This window comes from Oncorhynchus keta, chromosome 5, assembly GCF_023373465.1.
Source record: "Oncorhynchus keta strain PuntledgeMale-10-30-2019 chromosome 5, Oket_V2, whole genome shotgun sequence".
In the NCBI taxonomy this organism is placed as follows: Eukaryota; Metazoa; Chordata; class Actinopteri; order Salmoniformes; family Salmonidae; genus Oncorhynchus; species Oncorhynchus keta.
The window spans coordinates 36,127,985-36,145,501 of record NC_068425.1 but is presented as its reverse complement, the minus strand read 5'-3'; the positions used below and the strand labels follow the sequence as shown (position 1 = coordinate 36,145,501).

Sequence of the window (17,517 nt, the reverse complement as noted above, 5' to 3'; positions counted from 1 at the left end):
CCAAGGGATTAGTCACGATGGCCAAGGGATTAGTCATGATGGCCAAGGGATTAGTCATGATGGCCAAGGGGTTAGTCATGATGGCCAAGGGGTTAGTCATGATGGCCAAGGGGTTAGTCATGATGACCAAGGGGTTAGTCATGATGGCCAAGGGGTTAGTCATGATGACATGACAAGGGGTTAGTCATGATGACCAAGGGGTTAGTCATGATGACCAAGGGGTTAGTCATGATGACCAAGGGGTTAGTCATGATGGCCAAGGGGTTAGTCATGACCAAGGGGTTAGTCATGATGACCAAGGGGTTAGTCATGATGGCCAAGGGATTAGTCATGATGACCAAGGGATTAGTCACGATGGCCAAGGGATTAGTCACGATGATGGCCAAGGGGTTAGTCATGATGGCCAAGGGGTTAGTCATGATGGCCAAGGGATTAGTCACGATGACCAAGGGGTTAGTCACGATGACCAAGGGGTTAGTCATGATGACCAAGGGGTTAGTCATGATGACCAAGGGGTTAGTCATGATGGCCAAGGGGTTAGTCATGATGGCCAAGGGGTTAGTCATGATGGCCCAAGGGGTTAGTCATGATGGCCAAGGGGTTAGTCATGATGGCCAAGGGGTTAGTCATGATGGCCAAGGGGTTAGTCATGATGGCCAAGGGGTTAGTCATGATGGCCAAGGGGTTAGTCATGATGACCAAGGGGTTAGTCATGATGACCAAGGGGTTAGTCATGATGACCAAGGGGTTAGTCATGATGGCAAGGGGTTAGTCATGATGACCAAGGGGTTAGTCATGATGACCAAGGGGTTAGTCATGATGACCAAGGGGTTAGTCATGATGACCAAGGGGTTAGTCATGATGGCCAAGGGGTTAGTCATGACCAAGGGGTTAGTCATGATGGCCAAGGGGTTAGTCATGATGACCAAGGGATTAGTCACGATGGCCAAGGGATTAGTCACGATGGCCAAGGGATTAGTCACGATGGCCAAGGGATTAGTCATGATGGCCAAGGGATTAGTCATGATGGCCAAGGGATTAGTCACGATGGCCAAGGGATTAGTCATGATGGCCAAGGGGTTAGTCATGACCAAGGGGTTAGTCAAGATGGCCAAGGGATTAGTCACGATGGCCAAGGGATTAGTCATGATGGCCAAGGGATTAGTCACGATGACCAAGGGATTAGTCACGATGGCCAAGGGATTAGTTATGATGGCCAAGGGGTTAGTCATGACCAAGGGGTTAGTCAAGGCCAAGGGGTTAGTCAAGGCCAAGGGGTTAGTCATGATGACCAAGGGTTTAGTCATGACCAAGGGGTTAGTCATGATGACCAAGGGGTTAGTCATGATGACCAAGGGATTAGTCATGATGACAAAGGGGTTAGTCATGACCAAGGGGTTAGTCATGACCAAGGGGTTAGTCATGACCAAGGGATTAGTCATGACCAAGGGGTTAGTCATGATGACCAAGGGGTTAGTCATGATGACCAAGGGGTTAGTCATGACCAAGGGGTTAGCCATGACCAAGGGGTTAGTCATGACCAAGGGGTTAGATAGGGATAGGGGGGATAGATTCAGACTCCCCACTGCATCTGTCTGTCCCTCCGTCCGTCTATCTGTGTCTGTCTCTCCGTCCGTCTATCTGTGTCTGTCTGTCCCTCCGTCCGTCTATCTGTGTCTGTCTATCTGCCCGTCTGTATATCTGTCTGTCTATCCGTCCGTCTATCTGTGTCTGTCTATCTGTCCGTCGGTATATCTGTCTGTCTATCCGTCCGTCTATCTGTGTCTGTCTATCTGTCCGTCGGTATATCTGTCTGTCTATCCGTCCGTCTATCTGTGTCTGTCTCTCCGTCCGTCTATCTGTGTCTGTCTCTCCGTCCGTCTATCTGTGTCTGTCTCTCCGTCCGTCTATCTGTGTCTGTCTCTCCGTCTGTCTATCTGTGTCTGTCTCTCCGTCCGTCTATCTGTGTCTCTCTGTCTGTCTATCTGTGTCTCTCCGTCTGTCTATCTGTGTCTCTCCGTCTGTCTATCTGTGTCTGTCTCTCCGTCTGTCTATCTGTGTCTGTCTCTCCGCCCGTCTATCTGTGTCTGTCTCTCCGCCCGTCTATCTGTGTCTGTCTCTCCGTCCGTCTATCTGTGTCTGTCTCTCCGTCCGTCTATCTGTGTCTCTCCGTCTGTCTATCTGTGTCTCTCCGTCTGTCTATCTGTGTCTGTCTCTCCGTCCGTCTATCTGTCTCTCCGTCCGTCTATCTGTATCTGTCTGTATGTCCGTCCGTCGTCTGTACGTCTGTCTATCTACGGATGGATTGATTGACAGACGGATGTTGAAAGTAAAACAATCCTTACCTGATGTTCCAGTTGTTCTGGAGGTCTTCCTTCATAGCGTTGGTGACACAAAGGTTATGGCTGGAGAATCGCCCAAACAACTGTTCATACCTGCCAGAGACAGGAACATGGGTCCTATTCATTAATGCACACCGTAGCTAAACAGTCTGCAACAATTTCTTGGGACAAATTCAGGTAGGTCCCTCCCTGATCTGCCCGTTTAGTTCCCACTGAAGAAGACCGTGTTCATGCAAAGCTGTAGATACATTCAGAAAGTATTCAGACCCCTTGACTTTTTCCACATTTGTTACAGAGATGGTTGTCCTTCTGGAAGGGTGTCCCATTTCCACAGAGGAACTCTAGAGCTCTGTCAGAGTGTCCATCGAGGAACTCTAGAGCTCTGTCAGAGTGACCTTCGGGGAACTCTAGAGCTCTGTCAGAGTGACCTTCGGGGAACTCTAGAGCTCGGTCAGAGTGACCATCAGGTTCTTGGTCACCTCGATGACCAGGGCCCATCTCCACAGAGGAACTCTAGAGCTCGGTCAGAGTGACCTTCGGGTTCTTGGTCACCTCGATGACCAGGGCCCGTCTCCACAGAGGAACTCTAGAGCTCGGTCAGAGTGACCATCAGGTTCTTGGTCACCTCGATGACCAGGGCCCGTCTCCCCTGATTGGTCAGTTTGGTCGTGTGTCCAGCTCTAGGAAGAGTTTTGGTTGTTCCAAACTTCTTCCACTAAATGATGGAGGCCACTGTGGTCTCGGGACCTTCAATGCTGCAGACATGGTACCCTTCCCCAGATCTGTGCCTCGACACAATCCTGTCTCAGAGCTCTACGGACATGCTCTGACAGGTACTGTCAACTGTAGGACCTTGTATAGACAGGTGTGTGTCTTTCCAAATCATGTCCAATCAATTGAATTTACCACAGGTTGACAACAATCAAGTTGTAGAAACATCTCAAGGATGATCAATGGAAACAGGATGCACCTGATCTAAAATTCAAGTCTCATAGCAAAGGATCTGAATACTTGTGTAAATACATTTTGTTTGTTTGTACATTTGCAACATTTTCCCAAAAACTATTTTTGCTTTGTCATTATGGGGTATTGTGATGTCATTATGGGGTATTGTGATGTCATTATGGGGTATTGTGATGTCATTATGGGGTATTGTGATGTCATTATGGGGTATTGTGATGTCATTATGGGGTATTGTGATGTCATTCTGGGGTATTGTGATGTCATTATGGGGTATTGTGATGTCATTATGGGGTATTGTGATGTCATTATGGGGTATTGGATGTCATTATGGGGTATTGTGATGTCATTATGGGGTATTGGATGTCATTATGGGGTATTGTGATGTCATTATGGGGTATTGTGATGTCATTATGGGGTATTGTGATGTCATTATGGGGTATTGGATGTCATTATGGGGTATTGTGATGTCATTATGGGGTATTGTGATGTCATTATGGGGTATTGTGATGTCATTTTGGGGTATTGTGATGTCATTCTGGGGTATTGTGATGTCATTATGGGGTATTGTGATGTCATTATGGGGTATTGGATGTCATTATGGGGTATTGTGATGTCATTATGGGGTATTGTGATGTCATTATGGGGTATTGGATGTCATTATGGGGTATTGTGATGTCATTATGGGGTATTGGATGTCATTATGGGGTATTGTGATGTCATTATGGGGTATTGTGATGTCATTATGGGGTATTGTGTGTAGATTGAAGAGGATTTTTGTTTATTTAATCCATTTTAGAAAAAGGCTATAATGTAACAAAATGTGGAGAAGGGGAAGGGGTCTGAATACTTTCCAAATGCACTTTATTGAATAGGGATCTATTTGGGACTCAGCCATGGTGATGTTACTGACCACTGTGCCAGCCTGACGATGGGGTGGTCCGGGCCGTGTGAGAGGGCCATGATGGTGTAGCCGTAGTTGTGCCAGTCAATGATGAACCTGGATCCTCTCAGACCACACACCAGCCACGTCACCACTATACTGGGCAGTCCTGGAGGATTCTGGGGGAGGAAGAGGTCAATAACACACCAGCCACGTCACCACTATACTGGGCAGTCCTGGAGGATTCTGGGGGAGGAAGAGGTCAATAACACACCAGCCACGTCACCACTATACTGGGCAGTCCTGGAGGATTCTGGGGGAGGAAGAGGTCAATAACACACCAGCCACGTCACCACTATACTGGGCAGTCCTGGAGGATTCTGGGGGAGGAAGAGGTCAATAACACACCAGCCACGTCACCACTATACTGGGCAGTCCTGGAGGATTCTGGGGGAGGAGGCAAGTACAACTGAACAGAATAGAATGAATAGAATTTAAAGAAGTAGGATAGAATACAATAGAACGGAATAGAATTTAAATAAGTAGAACACAATAGAACAGAATAGAATGAATAGAATAGAATGACAGGTCAGGTCCTTAATAAACACTATTAAAACCAACATTAAATTCACCCTTTACTAAAGCAAAACACATTAACAGCATCCTACCAGTTGTTTTGGGGGGAATAACAGCAGTATCTGTAGGTGTCTCAGGACACAAACAGCATCCTAACTGTTGTTTTGGGGGGAATAACAGCAGTATCTGTAGGTGTCTCAGGACACAAACAGCATCCTACCAGTTGTTTTGGGGGAATCACAGCAGTATCTGTAGATGTCTCAGGACACAAACAGCATCCTAACTGTTGTTTTGGGGGGAATAACAGCAGTATCTGTAGATGTCTCAGGACACAAACAGCATCCTAACTGTTGTTTTGGGGGGAATAACAGCAGTATCTGTAGATGTCTCAGGACACACACAGCATCCTAACTGTTGTTTTGGGGGGAATAACAGCAGTATCTGTAGATGTCTCAGGACACAAACAGCATCCTAACTGTTGTTTTGGGGGGAATAACAGCAGTATCTGTAGATGTCTCAGGACACAAACAGCATCCTAACTGTTGTTTTGGGGGGAAATCACAGCAGTATCTGTAGATGTCTCAGGACACAAACAGCATCCTAACTGTTGTTTTGGGGGGAAATCACAGCAGTATCTCTAGATGTCTCAGGACACAAACAGCATCCTAACTGTTGTTTTGGGGGGAATAACAGCAGTATCTGTAGATGTCTCAGGACACACACAGCATCCTAACTGTTGTTTTGGGGGGAATAACAGCAGTATCTGTAGATGTCTCAGGACACACACAGCATCCTAACTGTTGTTTTGGGGGGAATAACAGCAGTATCTGTAGATGTCTCAGGACACAAACAGCATCCTAACTGTTGTTTTGGGGGGAATAACAGCAGTATCTGTAGATGTCTCAGGACACAAACAGCATCCTAACTGTTGTTTTGGGGGGAAATCACAGCAGTATCTGTAGATGTCTCAGGACACAAACAGCATCCTAACTGTTGTTTTGGGGGGAATAACAGCAGTATCTGTAGATGTCTCAGGATACAAACAGCATCCTAACTGTTGTTTTGGGGGGGAATAACAGCAGTATCTGTAGGTGTCTCAGGACACAAACAGCATCCTACCAGTTGTTTTGGGGGAATCACAGCAGTATCTGTAGATGTCTCAGGACACAAACAGCATCCTAACTGTTGTTTTGGGGGGAATAACAGCAGTATCTGTAGATGTCTCAGGACACAAACAGCATCCTAACTGTTGTTTTGGGGGGAATAACAGCAGTATCTGTAGGTGTCTCAGGACACAAACAGCATCCTAACTGTTGTTTTGGGGGGAAATCACAGCAGTATCTGTAGGTGTCTCAGGACACAAACAGCATCCTAACTGTTGTTTTGGGGGGAAATCACAGCAGTATCTGTAGATGTCTCAGGACACAAACAGCATCCTAACTGTTGTTTTGGGGGGAATAACAGCAGTATCTGTAGATGTCTCAGGACACAAACAGCATCCTAACTGTTGTTTTGGGGGGAATAACAGCAGTATCTGTAGATGTCTCAGGACACAAACAGCATCCTAACTGTTGTTTTGGGGGAATCACAGCAGTATCTGTAGATGTCTCAGGACACAAACAGCATCCTAACTGTTGTTTTGGGGGGAATAACAGCAGTATCTGTAGATGTCTCAGGACACAAACAGCATCCTAACTGTTGTTTTGGGGGGAATAACAGCAGTATCTGTAGATGTCTCAGGATACAAACAGCATCCTAACTGTTGTTTTGGGGGGGAATAACAGCAGTATCTGTAGATGTCTCAGGATACAAACAGCATCCTAACTGTTGTTTTGGGGGGAATCACAGCAGTATCTGTAGATGTCTCAGGACATATGACATGATAGGTTACAGAACAGAATAAGTGAAAGTTCACAGGTTTTCTGCAAGTTCGTACAGTCAATAAGTGGGAATGTTTACATTATGTTTATTGTATTGTAGTAGAAACACCTGCATGAGAATATAGGGGACACACACACACACACACACACACACACACACACACACACACACACACACACACACACACACACACACACAGCAGAGTGTATTGTAGAACTATACCTGCATGAGAATATAGAACACACACACACAGCAGAGTGTATTGTAGAACTATACCTGCATGAGAATATAGAACACACACACAGCAGAGTGTATTGTAGAACTATACCTGCATGAGAATATAGAACACACACACACACAGCAGAGTGTATTGTAGAACTATACCTGCATGAGAATATAGAACACACACACAGCAGAGTGTATTGTAGAACTATACCTGCATGAGAATATAGAACACACACACACACAGCAGAGTGTATTGTAGAACTATACCTGCATGAGAATATAGAACACACACACAGCAGAGTGTATTGTAGAACTATACCTGCATGAGAATATAGAACACACACACACAGCAGAGTGTATTGTAGAACTATACCTGCATGAGAATATAGAACACACACACACAGCAGAGTGTATTGTAGAACTATACCTGCATGATAATATGGGACTGGACATCAGTCTTCAATAACACCAGGAGAAGCTGCAGGGACTGGAGAATCACCTTGGTAACATAGCTCACCATCCTAGGACCCACTGGAAACAGACAGACAGATGGATTTTTGTCTCAGTGCTCTCTGGTAGTGGCTCTCAGAACCAGGCTATATTATGGCATATGGCATCCATTACTGTTATATATTAGTAATGGAATAAATATTTGGTAATATGAAATACATATACTGTAATATAGTATACATATACAGTAATATAGTATACATATACAGTAATATAGTATACTTATACAGTAATATGGTATACAGTAATATAGTATACGTAACCAGTAATATGGTATACAGTAATATAGTATACGTAACCAGTAATATGGTATACATATACAGTAATATAGTATACATATACAGTAATATGGTATACAGTAATATAGTATATGTAACCAGTAATATGGTATACAGTAATATAGTATACGTAACCAGTAATATGGTATACATATACAGTAATATAGTATACATATACAGTAATATAGTATACGTAACCAGTAATATGGTATAAATATACGGTAATATGGTATAAATATACGGTAATATGGCATAAATATATGGTAATATGGTATAAATATACGGTAATATGGTATAAATATACGGTAATATGGCATAAATATACGGTAATATGGTATAAATATATGGTAATATGGCATAAATATACGGTAATATGGCATAAATATACGGTAATATGGTATAAATATACGGTAATATGGCATAAATATACGGTAATATGGCATAAATATACGGTAATATGGTATAAATATACGGTAATATGGTATAAATATACGGTAATATGGTATAAATATACAGTAATATGGTACAAATATATGGTAATATGGTATAAATATACGGTAATATGGTATAAATATACAGTAATATGGTATAAATATACGGTAATAATAAATGCTGTAAACTCCTCTCCAGATCAGTTCCAGTACCTTGGAGTCCTTTAAGTTCTGTGATTGGGATGATTGTGATCCTCTCATCTCCAATCACATCCTGATGAGGCTTGGTACCTGACAATAACCACAACATGTTGTCACAGTAGAGAAGAATAGTCAGAAGGGCTCGAGTTGGCAAGAGCACAAACACATCTGGGACCCGGCCAGCAGGGAGACCACAAATTAAAGTATAGCTCCATGCGTATTTATACATATAACACAATCAATCTATTCATTTACCAGGGAATCCAACAAACGTTACGCTGTAGCCGTGTTTGCTGAGTGAAAGGGCATGGTACTGCATGCGAGGGCTGCGTCCGATATCCCCCAGAACCAGCACACATACACGCCGCTCCGTCAACGCGTCTCTTCTCCGTAACTTCCGCAATAACTGGGACACCAACACGGCAGTAACAGTAACGGAGACCAGTGTCCATAGTGCATTTAAAGTGGTCAGGTAAAACCCTGCCAGTAATGCGAAACCTATCAGTGAAATTGTGGCTAGAGTCATAGATGCACCGGCATCCGCCATGTTTGTTGTGACTGATGACGTGTCTCGGTGTGACGTGACGGGGAGGAGGGGTTCAACTGGGATTTAAAGGTACCGTGCACCTACGGTGTAATCATTAGACCAAACATTTGTTCAACTAAACCGACAGTCTCTAATGCACAAAATCAGGTATCCCCTCCCCGTTACGTTCCGTTTGCTTCAATTTAAGACATTTTTTTTACCATATAATTGTATTTTACATTTCGGGACTCGTGCCGCGTTAAAAACAACTGTGAATCTCCGACTTCCGACTTCAGTTGCGTTCCTGACAACTTGGAACTCGTAAAAAACGAGCTCTGACTGGTAAAATTCTAAAGTTAAATGCCAAGAGGAACCATGTGTACATATTGAAGTTTCTTTCCCAAGAGGGTTGTACATGGAACCCAACATGGGGACAGTCGAAGAACCTGTTTGAATACCTTTTTTCTAAAAGTGTAGCCGACCAGTGATGATTAATTACTGTAACTACAGAGACTCTATTAAACTACAGGTACTATAGAGATTCTATTAAACTACAGGTACTATGTAACTATATGACTGTAACTATATAGATTATATTAAACTACAGGTACTATAGAGATTATATTAAACTACAGGTACTATAGAGATTCTATTAAACTACAGGTACTATAGAGATTATATTAAACTACAGGTACTATATAGATTATATTAAACTACAGGTACTATAGAGATTCTATTAAACTACAGGTACTATAGAGACTATATTAAACTACAGGTACTACAGAGATTATATTAAACTACAGGTACTATAGAGATTATATTAAACTACAGGTACTATAGAGATTCTATTAAACTACAGGTACTATAGAGACTATATTAAACTACAGGTACTACAGAGATTATATTAAACTACAGGTACTATAGAGATTATATTAAACTACAGGTACTATAGAGATTCTATTAAACTACAGGTACTATAGAGACTCTATTAAACTACAGGTACTATAGAGATTATATTAAACTACAGGCACTATGTAACTATATGACTGTAACTATATAGATTATATTAAACTACAGGTACTATAGAGACTATTAAACTACAGGTACTATGTAACTATATGACTGTAACTATAGAGACTCTATTAAACTACAGGTACTATGTAACTATATGACTGTAACTATAGAGATTCTATTAAACTACAGGTACTATAGAGATTCTATTAAACTACAGGTACTATGTAACTATATGACTGTAACTATAGAGATTATATTAAACTACAGGTACTATAGAGATTCTATTAAACTACAGGTACTATAGAGATTCTATTAAACTACAGGTACTATAGAGATTATATTAAACTACAGGTACTATAGAGATTCTATTAAACTACAGGTACTATAGAGACTCTATTAAACTACAGGTACTATAGAGATTATATTAAACTACAGGCACTATGTAACTATATGACTGTAACTATATAGATTATATTAAACTACAGGTACTATAGAGACTATTAAACTACAGGTACTATGTAACTATATGACTGTAACCATAGAGATTATATTAAACTACAGGTACTATGTAACTATATGACTGTAACCATAGAGATTATATTAAACTACAGGTACTATAGAGATTCTATTAAACTACAGGTACTATGTAACTATATGACTGTAACCATAGAGATTATATTAAACTACAGGTACTATAGAGATTCTATTAAACTACAGGTACTATGTAACTATATGACTGTAACCATAGAGATTATATTAAACTACAGGTACTATAGAGACTCTATTAAACTACAGGTACTATGTAACTATATGACTGTAACTATAGAGACTCTATTAAACTACAGGTACTATGTAACTATATAACTGTAACCATAGAGATTATATTAAACTACAGGTACTATAGAGATTATATTAAACTACAGGTACTATAGAGATTCTATTAAACTACAGGTACTATAGAGACTCTATTAAACTACAGGTACTATGTAACTATATGACTGTAACTATAGAGACTCTATTAAACTACAGGTACTATAGAGATTCTATTAAACTACAGGTACTATATAGATTATATAAAACTACAGGTACTATGTAACTATATGACTGTAACGATAGAGATTCTATTAAACTACAGGTACTATAGAGATTATATTAAACTACAGGTACTATAGAGATTATATTAAACTACAGGTACTATGTAACTATATGACTGTAACTATAGAGACTCTATTAAACTACAGGTACTATAGAGATTCTATTAAACTACAGGTACTATATAGATTATATAAAACTACAGGTACTATAGAGACTCTATTAAACTACAGGTACTATAGAGATTATATTAAACTACAGGTACTATGTAACTATATGACTGTAACTATAGAGATTCTATTAAACTACAGGTACTATAGAGATTCTATTAATCTACAGGTACTATAGAGACTCTATTAAACTACAGGTACTATATAGATTATATTAAACTACAGGTACTATAGAGATTCTATTAAACTACAGGTACTATATAGATTATATTAAACTACAGGTACTATAGAGATTATATTAAACTACAGGTACTATGTAACTATATGACTGTAACTATAGAGTTTCTATTAAACTACAGGTACTATAGAGATTCTATTAAACTACAGGTACTATGTAACTATATGACTGTAACTATATAGATTCTATTAAACTACAGGTACTATAGAGATTCTATTAAACTACAGGTACTATAGAGATTATATTAAACTACAGGTACTATGTAACTATATGACTGTAACTATAGAGATTCTATTAAACTACAGGTACTATGTAACTATATGACTGTAACTATAGAGATTCTATTAAACTACAGGTACTATAGAGACTCTATTAAACTACAGGTACTATGTAACTATATGACTGTAACTATAGATATTATATTAAACTACAGGTACTATAGAGATTCTATTAAACTACAGGTACTATGTAACTATATGACTGTAACTATATAGATTCTATTAAACTACAGGTACTATAGAGACTCTATTAAACTACAGGTACTATAGAGATTATATTAAACTACAGGTACTATAGAGATTATATTAAACTACAGGTACTATAGATATTATATTAAACTACAGGTACTATAGAGATTCTATTAAACTACAGGTACTATAGATATTATATTAAACTACAGGTACTATAGAGACTCTATTAAACTACAGGTACTATAGAGATTATATTAAACTACAGGTACTATAGAGATTATATTAAACTACAGGTACTATAGATATTATATTAAACTACAGGTACTATAGATATTATATTAAACTACAGGTACTATAGAGATTCTATTAAACTACAGGTACTATGTAACTATATGACTGTAACTTCATAGATTCTATTAAACTACAGGTACTATAGAGACTCTATTAAACTACAGGTACTATAGATATTATATTAAACTACAGGTACTATAGATATTATATTAAACTACAGGTACTATAGAGATTATATTAAACTACAGGTACTATAGATATTATATTAAACTACAGGTACTATAGAGATTCTATTAAACTACAGGTACTATAGAGATTATATTAAACTACAGGTACTATAGAGATTCTATTAAACTACAGGTACTATATAGATTATATTAAACTACAGGTACTATAGATATTATATTAAACTACAGGTACTATAGAGATTATATTAAACTACAGGTACTATAGAGATTATATTAAACTACAGGTACTATAGATATTATATTAAACTACAGGTACTATAGAGATTCTATTAAACTACAGGTACTATAGAGACTCTATTAAACTACAGGTACTATGTAACTATATGACTGTAACTATAGAGATTATATTAAACTACAGGTACTATAGAGACTCTATTAAACTACAGGTACTATGTAACTATATGACTGTAACTACAGAGATTATATTAAACTACAGGTACTATAGAGACTCTATTAAACTACAGGTACTATGTAACTATATGACTGTAACTATATAGATTCTATTAAACTACAGGTACTATAGAGATTCTATTAAACTACAGGTACTATGTAACTATATGACTGTAACTATAGAGATTCTATTAAACTACAGGTACTATGTAACTATATGACTGTAACCATAGAGATTATATTAAACTACAGGTACTATGTAACTATATGACTGTAACCATAGAGATTATATTAAACTACAGGTACTATAGAGATTCTATTAAACTACAGGTACTATGTAACTATATGACTGTAACCATAGAGATTCTATTAAACTACAGGTACTATGTAACTATATGACTGTAACCATAGAGATTATATTAAACTACAGGTACTATAGAGATTCTATTAAACTACATGTACTATGTAACTATATGACTGTAACTATAGAGATTCTATTAAACTACAGGTACTATGTAACTATATGACTGTAACCATAGAGATTATATTAAACTACAGGTACTATGTAACTATATGACTGTAACCATAGAGATTCTATTAAACTACAGGTACTATAGAGATTCTATTAAACTACAGGTACTATGTAACTATATGACTGTAACCATAGAGATTATATTAAACTACAGGTACTATGTAACTATATGACTGTAACCATAGAGATTATATTAAACTACAGGTACTATAGAGATTCTATTAAACTACAGGTACTATGTAACTATATGACTGTAACCATAGAGATTATATTAAACTACAGGTACTATGTAACTATATGACTGTAACCATAGAGATTATATTAAACTACAGGTACTATAGAGATTCTATTAAACTACAGGTACTGTGTAACTATATGACTGTAACTATAGAGACTCTATTAAACTACAGGTACTATGTAACTATATGACTGTAACCATAGAGATTATATTAAACTACAGGTACTATGTAACTATATGACTGTAACCATAGAGATTATATTAAACTACAGGTACTATAGAGATTCTATTAAACTACAGGTACTATGTAACTATATGACTGTAACCATAGAGATTATATTAAACTACAGGTACTATGTAACTATATGACTGTAACCATAGAGATTATATTAAACTACAGGTACTATAGAGATTCTATTAAACTACAGGTACTATGTAACTATATGACTGTAACTATAGAGACTCTATTAAACTACAGGTACTATGTAACTATATGACTGTAACCATAGAGATTATATTAAACTACAGGTACTATGTAACTATATGACTGTAACCATAGAGATTATATTAAACTACAGGTACTATAGAGATTCTATTAAACTACAGGTACTATGTAACTATATGACTGTAACCATAGAGATTATATTAAACTACAGGTACTATGTAACTATATAACTGTAACCATAGAGATTATATTAAACTACAGGTACTATAGAGATTCTATTAAACTACAGGTACTATGTAACTATATGACTGTAACTATAGAGACTCTATTAAACTACAGGTACTATGTAACTATATAACTGTAACTACATGTAGCCATAAACCACAGACATGATCTATTCATTTCCCCTATCTGGTTTTCGGTGTAGGCAAGGCTATACATTGGACAAAATAACTGTCTTGGTTTACACTATGAATGCCTGCACCCCTCATCTCTGTCATCAAATGTATGACATTTATATTCACATTAATTTAATTAAACACGTCTGATGAGTGTCTAACAAAAGACACCCCCCCCCTCTCTTACACTTTCTGTACCCCTCAATAATAACTTTATATTTTCAAATTCCATCACAGGCAGATTAGAATGTGCTCTGGCTACTCCAGGAAGTTACAAAGCATTGAATCAAATTCCTTGAAGAAACCATTTCGATATGGACGAAATGCAACTAGCACACATTGCATTTGCCTAATTTAATAAAACTGAATTCCCAGCTTCTCAATCGATCGAGCCACGTGACAGCTCGTTTTACGCCAAACAAGCACATCACCCTTTGCAAATCACTCTTGCAAATCAGGTATATGCGCTGCGTCACCCGTTTGGGGTTTAGCCTCGGGCGGCTATTGCTAGACTTTTAGTAGCCTATATCAGAACATGGCTCGGTTTGTAGTAGAGGTGTTTCTTGTCCTTGTTTTCTCCGCCACCAATGCGGCGCAGGAGGAGGTCATTGATGTGATTCTAGCCAGCCTCGCCAAAAGCGCATCGTTCCTGGAGCAAGAGCACCGTAACATCAACCTAGACGGAGTGGTCGGGTACATCATCCTGCAGGGTGAGTAGTATACTAGCGTCATTATTATCACTGCCGTTAGTTATCATTCTATATGGGGGGGAACAGTGAGGTCTGCACACTGTAGCATACACTGTATCTGATACGGTGTATCAAATATCCTCCTAATTAGCACCTTTAATGAGGACGTTTCGATCCACAAGGATCTTAGTCAGGTCCAACGGAATACAAGTGCGCACATAGACTACCCAAATATGCACATAGACTACCCAAATATGCACATAGACTACCCAAATATGCACATAGACTACCCAAATATGCACATAGACTACCCAAATATGCACATAGACTACCCAAATATGCACATAGACTACCCAAATATGCACATAGACTACCCAAATATGCACATAGACTACCCAAATATGCACATAGACTACCCAAATATGCGAGGAAATATACTGTATGTCGAGGAAACGTGGATTATTTTTGATACATGTCTGGACATTAAAGTGTAGTCTATTTATGTGGTTGTTTTGTTAGACTATTTGCTGGCTCAGCAAGTCAGCATGCACCAAATGCTTCCCGTTCCCGCTATTGCGGTGTCCCGCATAACACGGCACAGTTCTCCGGGCTGTCTGATTGGCTATGTGTCCCGCATAACACGGCACAGTTCTCCAGGCTGTCTGATTGGCTATGTGTCCCGCATAACACGGCACAGTTCTCCGGGCTGTCTGATTGGCTATGTGGCCCGCATAACACGGCACAGTTCTCCAGGCTGTCTGATTGGCTATGTGGCCCGCATAACACGGCACAGTTCTCCAGGCTGTCTGATTGGCTATGTGGCCCGCATAACACGGCACAGTTCTCCAGGCTGTCTGATTGGCTATGTGGCCCGCATAACACGGCACAGTTCTCCAGGCTGTCTGATTGGCTATGTGGCCCGCATAACACGGCACAGTTCTCCAGGCTGTCTGATTGGCTATGTGGCCCGCATAACACGGCACAGTTCTCCAGGCTGTCTGATTGGCTATGTGGCCCGCATAACACGGCACAGTTCTCCAGGCTGTCTGATTGGCTATGTGGCATGTGGATTTGAAAGAAAACAGTATGTGCTGTGATTATTTTTGTCTATATGAAATACAAAACCTTTATGGTTGATCAAAGTTTGTTATTGTGTTCTTGTGGGCAGTGTCAACATTGTAGATAGGAGAGCCAAAGATGACTTCAGTCACTTAATAATTACAGAATTTCTTTTGAAAACATCTCTTTCCATGTCCTTGTTCTCCGGGCCCCAGCGGAGTTGAAGGAAGCAGTGAGAACGTGGCCCCACACTGACCCTCTGAGCTGGTCTCAGCGCACTGCTACGGTAACCCTGGTCAGGAGGCTGGACCAGAGCCTGGCTAAGGCTGTCACCGAGCTGGAGAAGACTGACCCCAAATACTACAGAGGTAAATACTACTACACCTCTCTCTCTCTCTCTCCCCCTCTCTACCTTTCCCTCTCTCTCCCCCTCTCTACATTTCCCTCTCTCTCTCTTCCTCTCTCATGCTCTCGCTCTCTTTCTCTCTCTCTCATTTCTCTCTCTCTCATCACTTTCATCACTTTCATCTCTCTCTCTCTCTCTCTCTCTCTCTCTCTCTCTCTCTCTCTCGTAGAGTTTGAGCCTCTGTTGAGCTGGACCTTCTGGTCAGTACCTCATGAGTGGGGCTCCACAGATCCCTCTCTGGCCTACTCCTCCGGTCGAACCATGGAGTGTTACGATGAGACGCAGAGCGACAAGTGTATGACCCTGCTACTGGGAACATGGTAAACACACACACACGCACACGCACACACACACAGCGCTTATTGAGCGGCACAAGGTGATGCCTCACTAAATCTCATGTATTTCAGTGTGTCAGTAGGAGGGTAATAAAACCCAGAAGGCCTACAGCTTCCGTTGACCAGGTTGCTAATACATTTTTCTGCCTGTATATGGTGTGTGTGTGTTGTGTGTCTGTGTGCCTGTGTGCGTGTACGTGCCTGTGTGCCTGTGTGCGCGTGCCTGTGTGCCTGTATATGTGATGGTTTGTCAGGAAGAACAACGGGACTCCTTGCATCGTGACCAAGTCATGTCGTGACACAATGACGAGGTTTGGATGTCCTAACTACTCCCTCTCTCACCAGCTGCTCTACTTCATGCTGGGAGCCAATGTGAGAACACACACACACACACACACACACACACACACACACACACACACACACACACACACACACACACACACACACACACACACACACACACACACACCTAACTTTCTATGCTCCACTCCTGTCTTCCCCAATTTCCCTCCCCATCTCTCCCTTCCTAACCCCCTCCTCCCTCTCTCTTCCTCCCTCCCTCCCTCCCTCTCTCTCTCCCTCCCTCCCTCCCTAACCCCTCCCTCCTAACCCCTCCCTGCCTCCCTCCCTAACCCCGTCCCTCCTCCCTCCCTGCCCCCTCCCTCTCTCCCTTCCTAACCCCTCCT

At 40.1% G+C, this 17,517-nt stretch overlaps 2 protein-coding genes and 1 long non-coding RNA gene across 5 annotated transcripts in view; 2 read left to right on the top strand and 1 right to left on the bottom strand.

Moving 5' to 3' along the window:
• LOC127930361 (chitobiosyldiphosphodolichol beta-mannosyltransferase-like) overlaps window positions 1-9,262 on the bottom strand; it is a 36,500-nt gene extending 27,238 nt beyond the window's left edge. Inside the window, exons 1-5 of the mRNA XM_052520034.1 lie at window positions 8,543-9,262; window positions 8,300-8,377; window positions 7,295-7,398; window positions 4,216-4,364; window positions 2,346-2,435 (exon numbers count right to left, since the gene is read on the bottom strand). Coding sequence (XP_052375994.1) covers window positions 2,346-2,435; window positions 4,216-4,364; window positions 7,295-7,398; window positions 8,300-8,377; window positions 8,543-8,834 — 713 coding nt within the window. The 5' untranslated portion in view covers window positions 8,835-9,262. The remainder of the gene's footprint in view (window positions 1-2,345; window positions 2,436-4,215; window positions 4,365-7,294; window positions 7,399-8,299; window positions 8,378-8,542) is intronic.
• Window positions 9,263-11,018: 1,756 nt separating this feature from the next.
• On the top strand, window positions 11,019-12,684 carry LOC127930236 (uncharacterized). 3 transcript variants are annotated; one of them, XR_008137401.1, is made up of 3 exons: window positions 11,019-11,068; window positions 11,153-11,230; window positions 12,617-12,684. It is a non-coding gene; the product is annotated as an uncharacterized LOC127930236 (long non-coding RNA). The 3 variants fall into 3 exon arrangements; XR_008137402.1 differs by lacking the exon at window positions 12,617-12,684 and adding an exon at window positions 11,839-12,106; XR_008137403.1 differs by lacking the exon at window positions 12,617-12,684 and adding an exon at window positions 11,683-11,715.
• A 1,885-nt stretch (window positions 12,685-14,569) lies between these two features.
• LOC127930360 (UPF0764 protein C16orf89 homolog) overlaps window positions 14,570-17,517 on the top strand; it is an 8,631-nt gene continuing 5,683 nt past the window's right edge. The window contains exons 1-2 of the mRNA XM_052520033.1: window positions 14,570-15,049; window positions 16,303-16,455. Coding sequence (XP_052375993.1) covers window positions 14,875-15,049; window positions 16,303-16,455 — 328 coding nt within the window. The 5' untranslated portion in view covers window positions 14,570-14,874. The remainder of the gene's footprint in view (window positions 15,050-16,302; window positions 16,456-17,517) is intronic.